Genomic DNA, 22,249 nt, shown 5'->3' with positions numbered 1-22,249 from the left:
TTCTGTGGCGGCCCCACTTCCTAGAGCCCCGATTGGGCAGGCTGTGGCCTTAATGGGCCCGATTATCAGATAACTGCCGGCCTAATGGCAGAGATAACGTGTAAATATGCCAGGAGGCCTGGCTAAAACGTTCTAACTGGGTCCTTGTCTTCCCCAGGGCAGATAAGATGGCAGGAGACCAGGGCGAGGCCGAGGAGACCGGCGCCCCTTTATCAGCCCCACAGAGAGGGGGGCAGTGGCCAGCTCTGTTGCTTTGTGGCCTGCCCACAAGGGTCTGAGTCCTCTGCCAGCCCCCTAGGATGCCTGGGTCCCAGCTCATGGGTCACACCCTCCTCAGGCCCTCAGGAAGTGGTGCTAAGAGACAGGAGTACGGCCTAGCCACATGTGGTTACCCAATCCTGTCCAAGTGGCCCTATGAAGCGGGCTTTCCCCTTAAGCCCCCTGCACAGATGAAGAAACCAAGGCTCTGAGAGGGCACACAGCTGGCAGTAGGATGCCAGGATCTGAACCCAGACCACATGGCTCCAGATGCTGATCCAGGGTCCTGGCCCCTTGTATCCTGGGTGTATCTGGGTCTCTGGTCCTCCACCTGGTTGGCCTCAGGGCTAGGTATGTGTGAGGTAGAGACGGGATAAGAGGCTGTCTAGAGGTGAGCTTACTGGGCACGCATTTGTCTGTCCAGCCATCTGAAGGGTCCATGTGCTGCTTCTGAGGCTGGGAGGGAGCCAGCCATGACTGTGCCTGTGTACTGCCCACTCAGAGCAGGAGGATCAAGAGGGAAGCACCCAGAATCCTAACGCAATGGCTTACCCTATCCCGACAACTAGACATGCACTAAGCCACACAGGGATTGGCCTGCACTTGGGCCTCTTAACAGGGTTGCCCTTTTGCTCCTCTGGATGCTAGCTCTCCTGCTGGGGCCACAGACAGGACAGTTACAGTGGCCATGATTCCCTCTGTTTTCACATATTTTCTTTTCTACGTGCAGAATGTTTGTATGGGAGTCCTTCCTGGCCTTGTCAGTCATGGAATCCCCATGAGGCGACAACGCTTTCCATCTGAGGTTGGTGCCCACCTTCCTATGGGAGGAGGAACTCAGAATTCAACTCAGTCTTTCCATGTGTGGGACGAGACTCAGGGACGTGGAGGTGGAGGAAGGCAGCTGGCCCAGGTCACCCCATGAGCAACAGAAAGAGTGGGGCCGCCCGAGGCATCCCAGTCTGCTCCTGCTTGTCATACCTGTGGGGGCCTGTGGTTCCTTTCCCAGAGCCCTGGTTTGCCCCCCACCTGCCCACACATGCACCCACAGGCAAACGGCCATGCTCCCTAATCAGAGCCCCACGGCTGGAGGGCTGAGCCTCCCAGATAACAGCATGGCTGGTGTTCCCCATGGCAGCGGCTCCATCTCCTGGGTATCATGCATTGCCAGAGAGGCCTGCCTTCTGATAAAGGCGGCTGTTCTGCATGGCTGGGGACAGAACTCACCACGCTGGGATTTCTGGGGGCTGGTCAAGACCTGGGAAAGGTGGGGTGGCTGGGGAACAGAGGAACCTGGGCTGGGGAATGGCAATGGTCGCCATGACAATCCACCTCCCAGATATAGGGAAAGCCATTTCAGGCACCCCCTGTGGGTGGACACAAGGCCATGGCAGGTGCCTGGTTTGGTGAGGGGAACATGGCTGGATCTAAGCTCCCACTCACCTAGTGCCCTTGTGCACTGTACAACCTATAAAATTGTCTGTGGTACCCCTAGTGATGTTCAACACCTGTCTGCTCAGATAACTTATTTCCAGCTCCCAGTTCCTGCCCAAATCCTCCCATGGCCGGGACAGGCCAAGCAGGTGTTAGAGCCCAGTCAGCACCTAGCAGAGACTCTCTCCCAACCACAAGTAAACTTGCTTCAGAAAAGTGGGGTTAGGTGAGACCACTTACTTCTGGCAGACTGGGTATGTCATGAGGCCAAGAATGAATGAAAGCAGAAATTAGCAAGGGCAAGGGGCTAAGGGGTGGGAGATGCTGAGCCAGGGGTGAGAGCTGACAGGGAGAGTGGCATGCAGGGAGATGCAGTTATTTTTAAATAGCCTCTGTAAGAGCCAGAGGGACCAGGCAGTGGTAGCTGTGCAAATGGCCAGTTCGCAACCACACTGACAGGAAACCAAGGGCCCAGGGAGGCCCAGGAGCACCCAAACCACACTGTAAGCTCAGGCTAAAGGTGGGACTGAAACCCAGGTCTCTGGACTCATGGCTCAGCGTTCACCTGTGTGGGCATGCAGGAAAAGGACTAAGGACGCACAGCATCTGCCCTTGAGGACTTCCAGGAAACACAGATGGTAACATTTCTAATGGTGGGCCAGTCAGGGTAGGCCTCCAGGTGGAGGTATTCTCCTCCCCAGCTCCAGCCAGGTACTGGCCATCTCTTCTCTTCTCTATTTACCCTGGTCTCTGGCCCCTCAGCTGGAGAGTGAGGGCAATACCTTTTGCCTCAAGAAGTCACAATCCTCACATGATTTCTGGCCACTTACTGGGCCTTACTTAGTCAAGGGCCTGGCATAATCTACAAGGATTCTTCCTAGCCATACTTAGTTTATTCCCCGGTGAATAGAGTGGAAGACTGAGGCTCAGAAAGGTTAAGCAATGAGCCCAAGGTACACAGTAAATAGGTGGGAGGTCATGGCCAGGGCCTCAGCACCCATTTCTGGGCCAAGGCAGGAGGTGATGGAGAAGATAGAGAACAGGGAGGCTGCTGGAGAGGAGGTGGTGGTGGGGGTACCGTGGGCCAGCTCTGAGCTTTTCTGTACTGTGGCTGACTTCCTGCTGTCCTCAGTTTCTGCATTTGCAAGTGGCCCCCTCTGAGGGTGGGGCAGACCCTGATGTCTGAGTGAACCCCCCCACCATAGGGGTCAGCCCATCACTACAGGCACAGCATTGGGACAAAGACTAATACATTCTGGCAAACAACCCCACACATGTTATTTCCAGGACAAACATGCAGCACAGGATTCAATTTCACCCCCAAGCATCTGTGAGCAACCAGATGAAAAAAATCAGTTTTTGCATGATTTACATGTCTATTTAGGTCTCAAAACCCTCAACAGCATCCCAAGGGGATAGTGAAGGGAGGCAGGGCTGAGTATTGCCACCCAAGCCAGCTCAAGACCCACTCCTAGGAGCCTGGCAGAGGGGGTGGTTGGGTGAAAGAACTGGGGTGTGGAATCAGTAGGCTGGGGCCAGGGCCTGACTCTGCTCACCTCTCACTGAGCCTCAGTTTACCTGCTGGGTTGGCAGTTGTTGGAGTAGAGGCAAAGTGCTGGCAGACGTGGCCAGCATCACTCTCCTCCCCTAGGCCCGGCCCATGGCTGCTGCTGAGCAGCTGCTCTCAGCCTCAGCCCCCAGCTCTGCCCTGCCCTGGAGCTGTGGTGGCCTCCCTCAACAACATGAATGAGCCAGCGAGGAGTTCCACTTCTCCCACTTCATCCCACAGAGGGGGCCCAGAGAGCTGGAGCAGCTCCCGCAGGGTTGCACAGCAGGCCCCCGCCCAGAGTAGGCCTGAGCTCCTTTCTGACAAAAGATCCAGGAATCCAACCTGGACTATCTGGCTCCAGAGCCCTCTGTGCCCAGCCTCCCAGGCCTCAGTTTCCCCCCTGAGCAATGGCCCCAGCAGGCTGGCTTGTAACTCTGATTTGGGGCGGTTCTGTAGGTTTGCTGGAGTGTCCATGACCTCAGGGGTTTCCTCCTGCTGGCTGGCCCTTCCTTTATGCTAATGACCAGTGGCCTCCAGAGCACAGAGTCTAGCCATTGGGCAGTCCCTGCCCTGAATGGTGGGCTGTGGGATTGGCATGTGGGCGCTCACCCTGGGGTCACTGCCAGCACCCATTTATCTAATCAGCCTCATCACTCCCACCCAGCCCCACCCTGTAGCTCCTGTGGGCCATCTGGCCCTGGCTTTGTGGGGAGTGGCCCTATCTCAGGGATCATGCTGTTTGTCTTTGATAGAAGTCATAGAAAAGAGAGAGAAAAAGGAGCAAGAGGGAGAGAGGGAGGGAGAGAGCCAGAGAGGAGAAAAATTCCAGGGTGAGCAATGTCCCCTTCCCCTCAGTGGGGTTTTAAAAGTTTTCCTGGGTGTGGGCCCAGGGTGGGGCTGGCTTGGAGACTGTGTGGGCCCTGAGAGTATGTGTTTCCAACACATCCTGTACCAGGGTGGAAACCAGGCCCAGAGAGGGCAAGCGGCTCTGTTAAGGTCACACAGCAGATCGTGGCTGGCCCCTCTATTGGCTGGCACAAGCTCTCCCGCAATGACGTGTTCTGTAGACCTGTTCACTCACATACTGGCTCAGCTCCTCCCACTGCAGATGCATCTCACTGGATCCCCCCCATGATTTGGAGCACTGGGGACTGCCCATTTTACTGAGGGTGATAGGACTTGTTCAAGGTCACCAACTCTAAAGTCCAGCACTTTTCCAGTCCTCGACTTTGCCCTCCTGACTGAGAAAGCCATGAAGTGGATGGCAGTTGAAGCCCTAGAAGGACAGAAACAAGGACTAAGAGAGGAGGAGGCTGAGTGGCTCCTCCTCCTGCCCCACGTGGCCACCACCATCCAGGGTCTGACTGTCTTTTCTGCAGCCTTAGCAATTGACCTTGGCTCTAGAACCTGTGTTTATATCCTGCCAATGCCATCTCCCAGCTGGACAGGTCACTTCCCTCCCAGCACTCCATTTATGCTTGTGTGAAATGGGGTATAAGAACACCTGCCTCATAGGCCATTGCAAAATGAAAAGGCATAATAAATAGGGTACAAGAAGGGTGGGGCCTGCATACAGTAAGTGCTCAAGAAGTATTCACAGAAGCATGGCTCGCAAGCAGGCTGTGGTGGTCTGGCTGGGCCAAGTTGCAGTCCCTGCATGATTGTGGCAGATGCTCAGACCCACTGGGCTAGGGCCCCATCTCTGAAAGAGATGACACCAGTGCCTGTGCTCAGTAGTGACAGGGCCTCCTCACGGCTCTGGTCTGTCACTGCATGACACAGCTGCAGCCACTACTAACTGCCTGCCTGGGCACCCCTGGCCCTGGCATGTTGGAGGTTTTGGGAGCCACCCATGGGGGATGGACAGAGCCCTGATCACATGGACATACAAACAGGGGTCATAGGCAGGCACAGAAGACACTTCCTGGGTGTTTGTTGTGCGGGAGAGTTGAGAGCCTTCCAGATAGGGTGGGCGCCACCTGAGGCCATGAGAGCCTGAGGCCCATGGCTGGTAACCTTCCCTTCTCTTCTGTAGCCAGTGGGAGGGGAAAGTTTTTTCTGTGTGGACGGTGTGGCCCTGCTCACATGTGACCCTCCTGTGATCTGCCTGGAGGGGTCAAATGTAGGCCTGGGGAGAAATGGCTGGGGGAAGGCAAGTTCCCATCAGCTTCTTGGAACATTCCCATGTGCTTGGCCCCACCCTGTTGGCCCCTATGTTTGCTTTTGTTTTTTTAAAATTTAATGACATTTGTTTGAGGTGGTTTGGGGGAGATGACTTGAAGATTATGGGGGAAGTAATTAAAGCTCCCAAAGTCTTTGGTATGGTCTTCGGGACTCAAAACACAGGATGTGACTGGTGGCTGAGAGGGACAGAGTACCATACTGAAGGCTCACTAAAGAAGCTGGTCTTGCTCTGTTGGCCCCTGTTCTTGCTTCCATGGCTCAGGGTTCCCATGTGGAACTGGCAGACCCTTGTCCTGGGGCATGAGGACAGCCATGGGGCTGTGTCTGGGTGAACTGGCAAGGTCACAGTGGACTGTGGACAGACAGCTGTTTGTTCCCAGGAGGCCCACCCTTGCCACCAGTTATCTGCCAGGCCTGCACACCTGTGGGAGCCGTGCAGCTTTTCCCATGTAGGCTGGTTTCCCCACAGCGGGGCTGTAGCAAGACTCCCAGCCGGGACTGCTCACAGGCTTGGTGCTGACCTTCTAGTACCCTCCAGGGCATGAAAAAGGCAGTCATGCCCACATAGTCCAGGGCCTCAGGACCTGGAGACCCAGAGCTACAGGGCGCCTGTCAGGTAGTGTGTCCCCTGGATCAAGCCACACCTGAATGTCACCCCAGGAAACTAAACGGGGACAGAGCTTAAATTTAGCCCTGGCTCTGTCATCAGTGGCCACCGTACCTTTGGAGAGATCCCGCCCCATCTCATGCCATGGATTATGGGGACACAGTGTTGAGAGGACATGGCTGAAAAAGCTTTGGGGAAAAAACGGTGGGCTCTTTTCCCATGCTCTCTGTCAGTACAGGGAAGCAAGGCTTGGGCAGGTTGAGGGATTGACCAAGGTCACATGGCCAGCAAGAGGCACAGAGGGTCAGTCAAGCACAGGTCCCTCTGACCCAAAATACATGACCCTAACCCAAGCTGTGTGCCCTCACTCATAGTGAATCTGGCACATCATGTGGCTGGCATGCTCTAGGCCTGCTGTTGTAAATTAAAAATAAGATTTCATATACAATCTGGGATCTCTGGCCTTGAGGGAGATCTTGGATGCCGTGATAGAGCCAGGCTCTGGTTCCTGAAGGGCCAGGAACTGTTCGAGCCCAGCACCAGCTGCTGCACCTTGGGCAGTGACCGTCTCCCCTGAGATGATGCCCCACCCCCTGTTCCTATTCTGGCCACAGACCACAGGACCACACTTATATCAGATAATTTTTGTGTTATTTTATGATATTGAGTGCCGAGCACTGCAGATGTGGACGTGACTGTGACCAAGACCAGCATCTATTTCACTGATGGGGAAAGTCAGAGAAAATTCCTCAGAACCCCCCAACCCTCTGCACAGGGCCTCCGGGGTGTCCTGGTCCCACCACCACCCAGGGAAGGCTCTGGCCTCTCTGCCCAGTGCGTCTCCTGCTGGTCTTTGGGCATGGTTATAGGTGTCCCACCTCTGCTAGCACCCAGCGGCGCCCCCCCCCCCCCAAGTGCTCAGCCTAGTACAGTGCACAGAGCCTGAGTCCTCCCTGGAGGGGGAGCTTCCCTCTCATTCCATGTCAGAGCTTTTCAAAGGGCTTCAATTCCAGAACCTTCCTTCTTAAGAAGTTTCCCACAGACCCTGTGCTCACAGTGGCTGGTTTCAGGGGGCAAGATGAGTTCTGACCACCTCCCACGGTGGGGGCACACCCGCCAGGAGAACCAGGGTGGCCTGCCAAGCCCACTGCACCTGCTTAAGGCTTTCTTTCCACTGGACATGGGCTGAATGCCTACCCACTGAGCAAACCGCCATCTCTTGAACCTCCCCTCTCCTGACAAGCTCTGCACAGTGGCTGCACAGCGTAGGGTGGGCCGAGACCAGGCAGAGCTGGCAGGTGACATTACTGGGAGCCAACGGCAGAGGGGGCTGGCAGGATGACACTTGCCAGCTCCAACGTGGGCCTGCAGGTGGAGGCATAGTGATCGCCACAGGGCCAGGGCAGGGGTGCGCTCCAGGGCCTGTGTGCCTGCGTGACCTCATGCATGCAGCAGCGTTGATGCCTTGGCCACCAGCACCTCTGCCTCCTGCTTTGTTGTACCCTGAGTGCCACTGCCCTGAGCACTGCGGAGTTGACACTTGTATTTTATTAACTCTGTCTCTCCATTAGAATGTTAGCTCTTTGGGCTGGGGTTGCCAACGGCTGTGTCCTGATGGCCCTGATAGAGCTGGGGACCCAGTAAGTACCTGTGTCTGGAGGATGGTGGTAGGAGGCAGAACTAGAACTGGATGTTCCAGCCCAATCAACAAGCATAGGCCTGGGAGAGGGGGCCGCTGGTCCTGCTGGGCATGAGAGGGGCCCCATGCCAGCCTCCCCTCTGCTTCTGTTCTTACCTCCCAGCCACCTCCCTTCCTGACCCTGGGGAGGGGCTTAGCCACTCTGGGCTTCCTCATAGGGGTGGCTCTCAGGCTGCCCACCCACAAAGAAATGGTGGCCAGGGAGGGGGACCACTGGAGTCCACTGTGGATCGGCCTGCCAGCCAGCCAGGTGGGAGATGAACAGGGAGGGCAGCCTCAGGGGCCAGAGCCCCCAGCCCTGCCCCCATCCCATTCGCCAGCTGGTGCCTGTGAAATTCTCTTCCTATCACTAGAACATCACTGGGGATTATTGATTTTCTGATATAGAACAACAGCCCATCTTTATCGGGCTGAACCCTGGCCCCAGCTAATGGTGGAGCTGGGACCGCCTGGGAATAGCCCAGAGAGCAGGGTGGGGCTGGGCTCCCTGACCTGAGACCTGCGTGGGCCCTTTATCACCACTGGGCCCAGAGACCTATCCTGGTGAGGGATGGCTGTAGGGAAAAGTGGGGTCTGTGGGGCTCGAATGGGGCAAGGCCTTGGGCAGCAAGTGTCACAGGGGTGCCACACTGAGGCCCAGAAGTGCCCTTTCTGAGGCCCTGTGGGCAGCTTAGAGTCTTGGGGAAGGTTGTGGTGGGGGACATCCTAGAGCTCTGATCATCCCATCTGAACCCCAACATGGGGCTCCTTGGGGTAGGATGTGTCTCAGACACTCTGCCTTCTCCAGGCACAGCCAAGCGTACCGGCTGGACTGGCAGGAGCAGCCATGGGGTGGGCAGTGGGCCTGAGCCTCCTTATAGGTCCGTGTGCTGGGCCTAGGACACTGCCCTGCCCTCAGTAAGTTTTCCAACAGGCCCCTTGCTTCTCCCCACCTTGGATAGAGCCTGAGAACTACAGCTTCCTGGGTGCCTCAAAGCTTGAGGACTCATGGTCTAGCCTACCTTCTTAAAAAGCTAACTGTCCTGGTCTCTGGGCCTCAGTCTTCCTACCTGAAAAGTAGGGAGAGGAAGTCCCTTCAGTTCCTGGGCCCTGAGACTTTGGTCTTGGGATACCCCTGAGGCCTGAGTACTGGGGTCAGGGTCCCTGGCTCTCCCCGGCCCTGCCTCATCCTGTAGGCAGGCTGGAAGCAGGATGTGTGATAAGGTAAAGAAAATATCTCCTGTGCAAATAGCTTATCTGGCCCCTATCAGCCTGGGCGTCCTGGCCCCTGCCCCCTGTTTTTCCAGGGGCCGATACCGAGAGGGCCCTTCCTTCTCATCTAGCCTCCAGCCCTCCTCCTCTCAGCCCCCAGGCTGGCCATTCCACCCTGACCCTGAGTCAGGCTGGGACGTGGTCCTCACAGGGCCCTGTCTCTCTTCTATAAATAAATGGACAGGTTGGGTGAGGGTGAGGGAGGGTCTAGGCAGAGGCTGGATGGTTGCAAGGGTGAAGGGAGGGCCCACTGCCACTGCTGAGGCACTAGGTAGAGCCCCCAGCCTTGTCCCACCTGGGAGGCAGCAGTGGGCACCAAGCCAATGTGCTCACAAATACGCCACTGCCTCTGCCTATGCAGGGTGAGCCCCTTAGGGATTATGAAGACCCTTCCAGAAAAGGTACCTGCTCACCCTTTATGAGCACCAAGCACCTCCCATCTGCTCTGCCCACAAAGGAGGCGTTTACACTTGGGAGGGGTGGGAGAGGCTGAGAGGTCTGGCTTGCTCACAGCCGCACAGCTCTAACTAGGGCACTGGCCCCCTGCCCCAGGGTCCGCCAGAACAACCCAGCATGAGGCAAGTCCCAGGAATTGTTCAAGTCCCCTCTTGTGGAAGCCGAGCATGTTCACTGCACTATGCAAAACCAGCAGACACCTGCTTTCATGGCACCAGTTAACTCAATTCTCAAACCTCCCTGTGCCATAGGGACTGGTATTCTCTTTTACAGATGGGGAGACTGGGGGTCAGAGAGGATCTGGCCACACAGTGAGGCAGGTGACTGAGTTGACACCTAGGCCCCCGACCCTGACAAGCAGCCTCTTCTGCTTAATGCCCCTGAGGAGGTGAGGGGAACAGTGACTGGGGCAGGGTGGGGCTGGGGGAGAGAGGTGAGGGTTGGAGTACAGAGTCTTGCCCTGCCCGCAGCAGGCACAGGCTGGTCCCCACTCCAGACACTGCTGAGCTTCTGCTCAGGAACTGTTGGGGCCCCCCACTGGGCCCTGAATGGAGTACTCTGCTGCCCTTCTAACTGAGTCCATGGCCAGGCTCCACTGGGGGTCCCTGTCTGGGGACATGGTGCTTGCTCCCATCTCCACTCCCTGCTCCATCTCTTGTGTGCCAAGATGATTGCATGTCTGTCCCCTCTGAGACCCAGCAACAGCCCTGGGTGCTGGGGTGGAGCAGGTAGAATTGTGGCAGCACCAGTAAAGCTCAGGGACTGGGGAAAGGGGTGGGTGGTGGTGGGACTGTCCCATGTCAGCCCCATATCTGCTGTTCCTGCCTATGGCCTGTGGCACTGGGCACGTCTGACCCACTGTGTGCGTGTGGGGAAATGCACACACTGGCGGAGTAGTGGGGACCGCTGTGCAGAATTTGCTTCTTTTAGAATCATTTCTCCCTCTTCTTATAGAAATTCTGCAGGGCAGCAAAAATAAATAAATAAATAAATAAATAAATAAATATAAACGGCTTGCTATCTTCAACACGGCGTGATGACTATCCTGGTCACCCTATGCCTGTCCATGCTGAGATTAGTTTTCTGGGATAAATTCCTACAAGCTGAACTGCTGAGTCAAGGCAAGAGTATCGCAGTGCTGTGCAGGATCCAGCCTGGGCACCTGGGTGCGTGAGTGTTCCTTCTGGAAGTAAGGGGGTAGGTCCCCAGAGCCCACTGGACCCAGCAGCTCCAGGCAGCAGGAGGAGTCTTGGTGACAGATATGAGCACTAAGGCTCAGGGAGGCTGGAGGAACAGCCCAGGAGGCCAAGGGGCACTGGAAAGGCCCAGGTAGGAACCTGAGGCCAAAGCCCTTCCAAGAGCTCATTACTGAGGGTGCTCGAGGACCCTGTGTGGGATGGGGTTGAGGATGGTGGGACACAGGAGTCCATCTGGAGGGGCAAAGGAGGGTTCTAGCAGGGAGGGGGCAGGGGATGAGGCAGGCAGGGACCCCTCCCCACTATGACACATAATAAGCCCCTGAGATAGCATCGTGCCTCATTTCAGGCCTCGCTTGGCCCTTTCGGGCAGGATATGACCAGCCCTCAAGCCGATGGCGGCCCCTTTGTCCCATCTCCGGGGACCGATCTTATCGGCCTCAACCACCGCTGCCGTAATGGAAAAACGCAGTGAGGAAATCAAAAGTTACGCACAGAGATAGAGGAATAATAAATAAATAAATAAATAAGGAGCCCAGCTTGCCTGGCAGGGGGAGGAGCTCTCTAAGAACAAAGTGTTAAATCACATGGGGGAAGGGCAACTGTGTGGGCGGGCTTGTAGGGTCAGTGGGCGCCTGGTTCCCATCCTGGGTCTGAGAGAGCCACTGCAGCTTGTCCAGCCTCAGTTTCCTCATCTGTCAAGTGGGTGTGATCAAAGAGCCCAGTCCTGGGGCTGAGGGAGATCCCGTAACAAACGATGCCTGGCATGAGGGCAGTGCCTACAACTGACAGCAGGCTGCCTCTGTCTCCCTCCTGAGTAATGAGAGGCAGCTGGTACAGGGGAGGGAATTGCCTGATGGTGATCCTGACATGCCCCAGCTGAGGCTGCATGACCCCAGGACAGCCCAACACCATGCCCTGGGGGCCATGCCAGCAAAGGATCATGGGACAGTAACGGTACTGGTGACAGGGACAGTGCTAGTGACAGTGTTAGTGCTAGCAACAGCAGCAGCAACAGTGAGAATACTAGTCCCAACAGTGACAGTGTTAGGAAGAGTGACAGCATGAGTACTGGTGCCGGGAGGAAGGACCGTGCCAGCACTAGCATTGGCACTGACAGGAATAGCAGTAGTTGTGGCAGTAACGGCTCGCCCATTGTCCCCATGGGGCCCTCTGTGTACATCTGGGGCTATTTTCCCAGGTGGCTCAGAGAAGTAAGCTGATGCACTCCAGGCAACATGATCAGGCTGTGGTGGGTCTGAGTCTGGGCCCAGGAGGACAGGGAGGGAAACTTCTGGAAGGAGTAGCCAGGGGCTCCCCAGGTGGGGGAAGGTGGACCTGAGCTACACTGATGTTTGGGAGGGTCAGGCCAGGCACAGGCTTATGCTTAGACACACAGCCGACTGGCGGGGTGGGCTGGCTGAGGCAGGAAGCTGGAGGGAGGGCGGAGGAGGAAGCCAGGCTTGATTAGCACCCTCGGCCCAGATAGGCTGCCCTGGCCACAGATAGGCGCTCCCGGAAGGCCTGTGAGGTCAGCAGGCAGCATGGGCAGGCAGCCAGGCCTGGGCCCCCCAGACGCCATGACGGCCAAGGAACTGGGCCCCAGCCATGCTCCTTGCTGGGCACCCCGCTGCCCATTTTCCCTCTACCTGCACAGTGTCTGCACCCTGAGGAGAGGCCCTGGCAGCCCCAGAGAAACCTCTGGGGCCAGGCCAGAAGAGGGTAGGCTAGGGCCACTCCCTGGGAGTTAAACTTCAGGCTCAACTCTCTCAGTCTCCCAGTGGTGGTACTGGGGCAGCCACTCAACCTCTCTGGACCTCAGTTTCCATATCTGTAAACGGGGAGTCTGACATCTGACACCAAGTGTCAGTCTCAGTCAGCTCTTTCATGGGTGTCTCTGGTTCACCCTTTACCCCTACAGTCCAGTCCCCACATGCCAACCAGCTCAGCCATCAGCCTGCACCTCCTCTTGCTCTGTCCTTGTCTACCCGGCAGTTCCCCCTGCATGCAGGGTCTCTGCACAGTGTACTCTGTGGGGCCGTTTACTGGGGATCTGTGCAAACCCCTGAGGGTGAGGGGTGGCTCTGCCTCACCCCCCTGCTCATGCTTCTATTCCTGTCTGCATTTCCCACGTGGCTTGTGCCCCTGGATGACCGCTCTCTGTGCTACGGACTGCGGCTCTGAAAGGGCATGCTGTACCCTCAGTGTCTACAACAGGGGCTGGCACACAGTAGGCACTCAATAAATAAATAAAAGTATAAGTGAGTGAGCAAATGGGCAAGGCTCCTACAAAGCAGTTGGATGGGATGGTGGTTGAGTCTTGCCAAAGAGTCACCCATTGACAGCCTGCTCCTCCCACATGTTCTGACTATCCCCAACCTGTGACCCCAAGGCCCACATGCCTTTGTTGGGGGCAGAGGTCGAAGTCAGAGCCAGGCCAAGGGGCAGCTGCCATGGCAGGGCTGATGTGGGTGCTGGGTGGTCAGCTCTTCCGAGGTGAGGAACTGTTGAACACAGTGAGGGGATTCTCAGGACTGAGGGGGTCAGCAGCCTGGCCATGGAGGGTCCCATGGCCAACTCTGTGACTCAGTTTCCTCACCAGTTAGAGAAGGTGTGGGTAGTCTTATTGCAGAAGTCGCTCTGCACAAGGCTTTTCTGGGGTGCTGTGTATGACCTAGTGCTGGGTCCCTGGGGCCGTGCAGAAGACAGCATCCACATGGGCCAGGTCAGCTACAGAGGAGAGAGGCCATGGGCTCAGAGCCCCACCTCAGCTCTGTTCCGGGGGTTCTGCCCACATGGCATTGCTCGGAGAGGTGGGCAGTCCTGAGCTTTGGTGGTGGACTCAGGCTAAGGGTTCAAGCTCTATCCTACTAGGGACCAATGCTCTTGGGAGGGGTCATAGAAAGAGCTTGGGGCCCAGGGCCAGTGGGCAGCTGAGGTATCCATCAGTCAGCCAGCCACCCTTGGCCTGTGCTGGCCAAAGCCTGTGACCTCTGAACTCTGTTTCCAAGACAACCACTACAGATGGGGCCACCACGCCCTGCCCAGACCCAGCCAAAACACTAGCCTCAGGGATCTTGCCTGCCCTGTGTACTCTCTGCCTGGTACACTGTCCCCAGATGGCAGCTGATTCCCCTCACTCTTCTCGTCTTTGCTCAAACATGGGCTCAGTGAGGCCTCCTCTGGACACCCAATTCAGAATTGCTCCCCATTCTTTCTTTTATTGCAGAGCCTCAACCCCTTGAATACATGACATTTTTACTTCCTTATTTAGTCTCTGTCTGCCTGACTGGAAGATCAGCTCCCTGGGTGCTGGGACTCTGCTGATACCGAGCAGGAACTTAATACACAAGTGTTTGTTGAGTGAATAAACAACCACCTTTCCTTCCCTTGCCCACTCCTGGGCTGAGGACCCCATGCTCCTCTGGTTCTATAGACTGTGTCACCCCCACAACACACCTCCAAAAGGGTGGGATCAACTCTGTCTCTGCCAGCACCTGCATCAGGCCTGGCCCCCAGTAGGTGCTCAGGAAAACACTTGGGAGGAAAGGATGGCCCACTGTGGAGACACACAGACCCCTCCTCAGGATTCTGCTCCATTTCCCCAAGTCTCAAGTAGCTCAGCTATAACGTGGGGAAGTCAGGATGGTGTAGAGGCCACTAGGGCACCTGGTGTGGACCCCCTTCCCTGGGAAACCCAGAAAGAGGTGGCTTCTGAACCTGCCACTGGGTCTGGTCTCAAGCTGACTCCAGGTTGACCCCTGACATCAGCCATTGTCCCCCTTCCGTGGCCCTCCCCTATCTGTTAATCTAAGACAAATAGGCCTATCAGGCTGCAATGCCAGTCCTGGTGATAAAGCAAAATAGCTGAAATGATTTTTCCCACCCACACATGCTGAGCTGGCGGGAGAGGACTTGTGGCTGGGCAGTATCGGCCCATCTCCCAGGCTGTCCATCAGGACAGGCCGTCCTGCCTCCGCCGCCGGCCCACCCACTGCCCGATAACAAACCCTGAGGTTTGCACAGAAACTCCAGGCAACAAGATTAGTCAGCCGAGCACGGCCCAGATAGTCAGCCCTATGCCCTTGCTCACACTCCAGGGCGAGGATTCCCAGCACTAGCAGCACCCCACCCCCTGCCCCCCGGGGACCTCAGGGATGGAGGAACCAGGCTTCAATCCCCGAGCAGGAAATGGCTGACAGACAGATGCTTCCTCCGGCTCCTCATAGCAGCCGCTTCACTCCCAACCTATTTGCCATATGGCCACTGACTAAACACCCCTCTAAAAACCCTTCATTTTAAAGCCAAGAAAATGGAGGTGTCTCCCCATAGTCCATGGCATTGAGCTCAAACGCTGACCCATGCATGCCCCATCTTACCTCTCTCCAACCCCACTCCAGCCTCTAATGCCCGAGCCATGCCCACCCTTCAAACCTCAGGACCTTTGTGCATTGCTAGTTCCTTGCTTGAGCACCCTCGCCTCAACTCCAATTTGTCCTCTAGGCCTCTGCTTGTGGGTGGGGAGGGGTTGGGGCATGGTGCTGACCCGGCTCTGACCACCTGGCTGTTCCCTCTGCTGACCTGCAGTGCTGTGGGAACACAGCCAGCCTCCCCATCATTCCCTCCATGGCTGGGGGTGGAGCTTGGGACAAAGAAGGTGACACTGATATTTGGGCAATTGGATTTATTCTGTAAACAGTGGCCACCAGGCAGAAGCTCTAGGCCCTGAGACATTGATGGGTAAAGGGGACTTTGGTCCTGGGGCCCTGATTACACAGCCAGCCCAGGAGCAATGTGTGTGGCTCCTGCAGGCAGAGGTGGAGGGGTGGGTGCTAAAATGAAGCCTAGAGACACCCCCCACCAAATAGGCACAGCCCCCTCCCATCCCAGTTCTGCGTGCACTGGGGGTTGGGTGACTTTGGCTATGCCACTTCATCTTGCCAGGCCTCAGTTTCCCTAATTATAAAGTGGAGCTCAACGAGTAGCTCCCTCACAGGACTGTTGGCAGGATTAGGAGAGAGAACAGTCATGAAGGGATAACTCGAGGTAGATAGAAAGCGTCAGCAAAAGCGGTTCTCACCAGGTCACGCCGTGCCCCACAGCCTGATGCTGCTCTCTCCTGAAACTGGGCTGCCCTAGACAGGAGCTGTGGGGCCCAAGGGACCCCACCTCAGTCTCAGCTCTAGGGAACTCCAGGCCACTCCCCCACTAAAGGCCCTGGCTTCTGGGGGAAGCAGAACCAACTCATCCCTGGAGTTGGGGATGTAGAAGTGGTGGTGACAGACTGTGTCCCCTTGTGGGAACTGTTTGCTCCACAAGTGTCTCAGCTGCTGCCCAGTCTGGGACCAGGCACAGGTTGCTGCTAAATGTTGATGAGTGAAAGGTGGGTGGCAGGTGGTCCCCAGCTCTGCACCCTGTCCATTGCTGTTCCAGTTCAGCCTCTTCCTGCCCAGTGTCAGTCTGGGGACTTGTGGACAGAACTCCTGCCCACCCTGTGCCCTCATGATAAAGCCAGGCTGTGGTCCAGCAATCAGTCTTGCACAGGAGGCTGCCCCACTGCCCACAGGCCTCTCACCCGTGGGCCTCTCACCTGGTCCCCCCCTCCACTCCCCAAGGCTCTGCCCAGTTGGCTTTATTTTGTGCACATTGGTCACCAGGGAAGAGTTCCAGGCCCTGAGACACTTATGGTGCTCCTGGGGCTCTGATCACACAGCCAGGCCACAGGCCCGGGTACCCACTGCCTTGACCACAAAATGTGCCCCTGGCACTCCCTTCCTTCCTGGGCCTGTGAAGCTCAGCCCTCATAGCCACTCTACGTTCCCAGGGCTAGTGGGGAGCCCTGTAGGCCTCCTGGGTTCCCTCCTGCTCCCCAGTGCACAGCCCTGTGCCCAGAATCCAGGGTATCTGGGGCTGCCTTCCAGATAGGCGGACAGAGAGCTAGGTAGACTGCCCTCATGGGAGTTCCCTCTGTGCTGGGAACAGAGGGTGGAGCAGGGAGGGAGGGAGGTCAGAGGAGTGAAGCCTTCTCTGGCTACCCCCAAGGGGCAAGTTACCCTGCCTCTGCTGGCTGAGGGGCTGCTCAGTGGGATGAAGCCCTGGAGGGCTCTCAGGGGGTAGAGACCCCATACATGAGGTCCTGCTGGGGGCCCAAATCTGGGCTCAGCCCCACACACTGCAGCCGCTCCCTTCATCTGTCCTCTCATGACCGGCCAGGCAGGCCGAGGCCATGCTGACTGCCTTTGGCCAGAAGCCTGGACAAGGCCATGAGGTGGGTAAAAGGCCCAGGACCCCTACACTGTCAAAAGGGACCCTCAGAGCTCCTGTCTGTCTGACCTGCTACCTCTGGATGTTAGGTGGAGAAAGGGAAGGGAAAGAGGGTGGCAGGAGGTGTAGGGCCGGACATGGAGTCGGGGTGGGATGAGGTGGCTGGAGCCAGCCCCTGAGGAGCAGAGAGCTCTGGGCCAGCAGAGCAAAGGCAGGGTCAGCCGCCCTCCCAGACAGGCTTTGGGGATTACAGATTACAGTTTGTAGCCATTTGCATATCAGAATTTTAAACAGCCAGCCTCTCCAGCAAACAAGGTCATTTCAAAGATAAAACTACTGAGTTCCCCTCTTCCTGCTGCCTGCACCCTTTCCCTTTGAACTGGGCTGAGTGCTCAGGCCAGGGCACCTCTAGGCTGATGTCTTCTTCCCCAGCCCTGGGGGTGCCTTACCCACTGTGGGCTGTGACCCCCTTCCCATAGAGGCCGGGGTAGGTCTCCTGCTCTGCCCTTGTCCACTTGTCCACTTTCCTGTGGCAGAGAGGGATCCCCCGTGCTCAGATCCCACCCCCATCCCTTCTCCCTTGGGACCAGGCCCCACGAACCTGGTCCCTCCCTGACCCTTCTTCTCCTCAGGCCGTAGGACCTCCTTGCTGGGCCTTGATCCCACCTCTGAGCCTTTGCAGGGGCTGTGCCCTCTGCCTGGCACCCTCCTCTCCCACCTGCTCTCAGCCCTTCCTGCCCTGCTGGGACCTCCAGGGTCACTCTCAAGGACCCCTTATTTCCCACATACCCCACACTTCAAGCTGGTGTTGCTTGAGCTCCATGAGGGTGAACATTCTTGGCTCAACCAGTGTTCCTCTAATACTCACCCAGCAGACCTCCCCTCTAGCCCTCACTCAGCCCTAGTGGGCTCAGAGGAGGAGGTGACAACCCAGAGGCCACACTGTGGTGTCACTGTAAAGCTGGGCCTCAAACCCAGCCTCGACCCTGGGCTCTGACCAACAGGAGACTTGGCTCTGGTACAGCGAGGGCGTCTTGGGTGAGAGGTGGGTGTGGCATCTGTGGGGCCCAGATGCCCACCACCCATAGAGGAGCAAAAGGTGCTGCTCCCTGTTCCGTGGCTGCGCAGCTTGGTCAGCCCCAAGTGTGGAGTTCCGGCTGTCTCAGACCGTGGCTTCTCCCGTAGAAGCTGCCGACATCCCCAGGCCCAAAAGAACCCAGGCTGCCATGGCGGGATGACAGCCCCGAGCCTGATGCCAAGGTGAGGTGCTCGCTCGGCACCAGGCACGGCTCTCCCCTCGCAGCTCCCTGGAGCAGCTGGCACTCTCCTTAGCTCTATTGGACACATGAGGAAACTGAGGCCCAGAGAGGACAAACAACCTGCCCATAGTTACTCAGCAAAGTTTAGACCCAGGCTGGGCAGGCTGACTTGGGGTCTATGCTGCTGCTCTCAGGAAAGTTTGGGGGTCCCATTTGAAGCAAATCTCCAGCTGCCATTTCAGAAAATGACAACAAACACCCTGAACACTTCCTGAGCCTGCTTTTGGAGCTCTGGAGTCACCAGGTATCAGCCAGTGGTAGGAAGAAGATAGGGCAGGGCACTAATGGGGCCCAGAGCTAATGGGACAGGAAAGAGGACCTCACTTGTGTTTGCAGTGTGTGTGAAGAGGGGCGGGGAGGCCTCCTTTCTGCCCAGCGCCACGGGGCTGCTTCCTGGGGGTCCTTGGGCAGTCTGCTCAGGGCCCTGAGCACCGGAGGCAGGGCAACCATGGTGCACCTGCTGTGCCGCTGCAGAGAGGGGCCCTGAGGTCTGGCCTTTCCCCTGGGCTAGTGTTGCCTGGGTTCCTGCCAGCAGATGGCAGCCCGAAAAGTGAGGAGTGGGCAGCTGGCCTGGGCTGCAGCGTGTGTGCTGAGCCCTGGGCTCTGTGAGGCTACCAGCTCCCACCCCCACGCAGGCCAGGTGGGAAACCAAGGCTCAGGCCCAGGCACTTGCCCAAAGCCAGATGGTGTAGGGTGCACTATGGTCCAAGCTGCCACCTCCATTACAGAGTGGACAGGTGGCAGAAGCTGGGGGCTGCATTTTCCCTCATACTTGGGGTCCGGAGACTAGCTACAGGCCAGGGGATCGAGAAACAGGGAGAGTGAGACACACATGACAGGCAGAGGGGTTCAGAGGAACAGAGAACAAGAGAGGGCCCTGGACTTGCAAAGAGTAACAGGACCTGCAGGTGAAGGTGGTCAGGCACTGGCTGCACCCCTAACCTCCAGGTGGTCATTGCTGGGCAGTGCCCTTGGGGATACCCATCCAGCTGGACCCCGACGAAGCCCTGCTGCCCCATCACTGGCACAGGCGGCCCCTGCAAGATAAGAGCCCACTGGGCCTCTCTGACTTCCCCGGCCGGGCGATAAGTGTGGCCTGCTTGGGGCCTGATAGGGGGTGGCCACCACGGCGGTTGGCCAGCAACCACTTATCGGCCCATCTCTGCCCACTTCATATCTGTGGGAACTGATAGGGGGCTCCCTGGCCCCCAAGGATGCAAATAGCACAGGAAGCTCCTGGGTGTACCCTAGCCTTTGCCTGGGATCAGGTTCTGATCTCGAGGGGCCTCTGTTCCTCCGTATGTGAAATGGGGATGATGATATTGACACTCCAGGGAGGACAGGCACACCTGGGGTGATAATGCAAGCTGGTGCTCACAAACCCACAGCCAGCTCTGAAGCCAGGTGCTGGGTCCAAACCTGGCTCTGCCACTTCCCAGCTAGTGACCTTGGACAAGCCCCTTGGTTGCTTAGTGCCCCTCTGCCCTGGCAAAGACTTCCCTGAACCCTCAGCAAGGTGAAGCTCTCACCACGTTCCATCTTTACACTGGTCATGAACCTCACTTGTATTATTACACATGTGTGTGTGCGCAATCCCTGAGGAGTGTGTTCACAGATGTCTGGTATGCAGCAGGTGCTTAGTAAATGCTTGCTGCACCCACAGATGTGCCTGGCATGAGTACACTGTCTCCTTTCCATCCTTTCAGTCACCAAGGACCATGCTCTCTCTCCTTCACCCTAGCTCCCATGTAACAGCCCTCGATGGCAAGCTGTACCTGCGCCTGCAGATGCAGCCCTGCCAAACCCTCCCACACGCCACCCGTGTCCCTGAACTGAGGAACCATAGAAACAACTGGCATCCTCCCTTCTCTTCACAAATGAGTGAAGTTGGGGGGCCCAGAAAGAACACATATGGTGGGACCTCCGAGGTCAGAATTCTAGTTGCAAATTGGAAGTGGGTAGTGATTTTCTGTCCAAGACTGCCCTCAAAGACATTTCCTGTAGTCCAGGACCAGCCAGTCTGCAGCCACCTCCTGCCTTCCAGGTGCCTGCAGCCACTGCAGGGGCAGGGTTGGGGCGGGCTACCCTGCACAACCCTGAGCGCTCATACAGCTCTAAATCCCTACCCCAGCTGGGAAGGTCCTCCTCACACACTCACCTCCCTCTTTGCCCCGGCTGTTCCCTCCTCCTGGGATGCTTCTTCCTGGCTGCACTGCCTGCTGCTCTTTCCCAGCCAGACCAGACTCAGTCTCCTGGGAATCCTCAGGACACTTTGGTCTGCCTGGGATTCAGTTCTGAGCATCAGTAGGCTCATTACTTGCCTCCAGTGATACTACTGGCTCTACTGGCTAGACTTTGGAATAGGTACAGGCCCGGGCCCAGGGGGGTGCCACCAACCTATCCAACCAGCAGGCCTGTTCTGTCCCACTCAAGCCATCAGATGGTCAACTCCCAGGACTCCCAGAAGGCTGAGCCCTAGGGCCATCCTGGAGAGGCAATGCTGCTGGACAGGACCACAGACATGGTTACCTGGACCACTCCAGGAGCTGCTGGCTTCCTCCTCCAGACTCGTCTCCTGCTCCTGCCCCTCCATTTCCTTGGGGCCTCCAGGAGATGTGGGGTGCGGTGTTGGTGGTGGGGGCAGGGGATTAGCTTCTGCAGAGAGGAAAACACCATCAGGCCCCGCCAAGCTCTGGGCACCAAGGTGCCTGACCACTTGTCCCACTCTGTGGCCAGGAAGGACACTGAGGCCCAGGTGGGTGATCATGTGCCTAAGGTCACCCACCCCTAGGCTTGCTCTAATCGGGGAGAATCAGACATTTCAATTTTCCCCTTGGCCTTTAAAACCTCTCATCCCCCTCATTAATTGTAGCAATAATAATTGCTATTCCAGCTGCTGTTAATAATTAGAGTGCAGGATGCCCTACCAGGCACGCCCAGGCCAGTGGCACGCCCAGGCCAGGCATAAGTGTGGGCTCCGCCTCCCGGTCTCCTCCTCTGGCAGCTGGGGGCCTCTCCAGCAGGCCCCGCACCCAATTCCAGCCCAAAGGGCATATTTGCCTTCCCTGCCAGCCTGATAACCACCTCAGCCCCCAATCGATGAGCTCCCATAAAAGAGCCCCCCTTGGTGACGTCACACACCCGGCAGATTATTAATACCCAAGATAAGAGCCATGATTAACATCAAATAAATCAATCACACAGTATAAAAGTCCTATTATTTTTGGCTATAAATCAACATGGCTGGCATTTGAGCTCCAGCCACTGAGAGGGAGCAGCGCTGGGCCCGCCCGAGAGGCAGATATTGCTCCTACTGCCTTATCTCGCCCATCACCACGTTATCACCACGGCCTGTGCCAGGTGCAACCCCGGCTGTTTTTTCCAGCTCTTTCCCCACCCTGCCCCCAAGCAGCCTCAGTTCCCAGATCAGATAAGGGTCCTGGCACCCTAGGAAAGCAACCGGGTCGAAGTCCACCAGTAACGAGCCACTTGCCCTTTGGCAGATCAAGGCCCCCGCGAGGCCTCCCCATTAGTGCACAGCATCTGATAGTAATGGTGATGGTGACAAGGGGCCCCTTACACACTCCCTCAGACCCTTGGCCACCCCGAGGGGCTCATGCCCAGTTCCAGATTTGGAAACTGAGGCTCAGGAAGGACAGGAGCATGGGCTGGGGACCAGCTTGTGGGGGAGGCTGACATTCCACTAAGCAATATGAGATGATGGTGATGATGATGATAATGATGACGATGGTGATGGCAGAGATAACAACAAACCAGAGGAGGCACTAGAAGCCAGGCTCATGATCCCTTCACATGGCCTGGAGGTCCTTGGTCGGCTGAGGGTGATGGGAGCCCCAGCCCCTGGGTTCAGTTCCCATTGGCCTTGCCTCCTCTCACTGTGTAGCCCTGGCAACTCCAATGGCCCTGCTGCTGGGGAAAGGAACGCAGGGGCCAGCCCGTCTCAGAGGATGAGGCTTGTTGGGCTCCTGGGCCTGTGGTTATTCTAGGGGAGACCCTGATGTTCTAAGACTG

At 57.1% G+C, this 22,249-nt stretch overlaps 1 protein-coding gene across 5 annotated transcripts in view; it reads right to left on the bottom strand.

The window, feature by feature from the left end:
* The window catches only part of ZFPM1 (zinc finger protein, FOG family member 1), a 74,269-nt gene that overhangs the window by 20,037 nt on the left and 31,983 nt on the right, over window positions 1-22,249 (bottom strand). For 4 of the 5 annotated variants that reach the window (XM_090259631.1, XM_090259632.1, XM_090259635.1 and 1 more), the window contains one exon: window positions 20,747-20,872. The exons of the other annotated variant lie outside the window; for it this stretch is intronic. In XM_090259631.1, the coding sequence (XP_090115757.1) occupies window positions 20,747-20,872 (126 nt within the window). The remainder of the gene's footprint in view (window positions 1-20,746; window positions 20,873-22,249) is intronic. 5 annotated transcript variants of the gene reach the window in all.

This window comes from Furipterus horrens, unplaced genomic scaffold (assembly GCF_987537825.1).
Source record: "Furipterus horrens unplaced genomic scaffold, mFurHor1.1.pri manual_scaffold_13, whole genome shotgun sequence".
NCBI classification, from domain to species: Eukaryota; Metazoa; Chordata; class Mammalia; order Chiroptera; family Furipteridae; genus Furipterus; species Furipterus horrens.
Note: the sequence above shows the minus strand (reverse complement) of the source record. Positions and strands in the feature narration are given on the sequence as shown.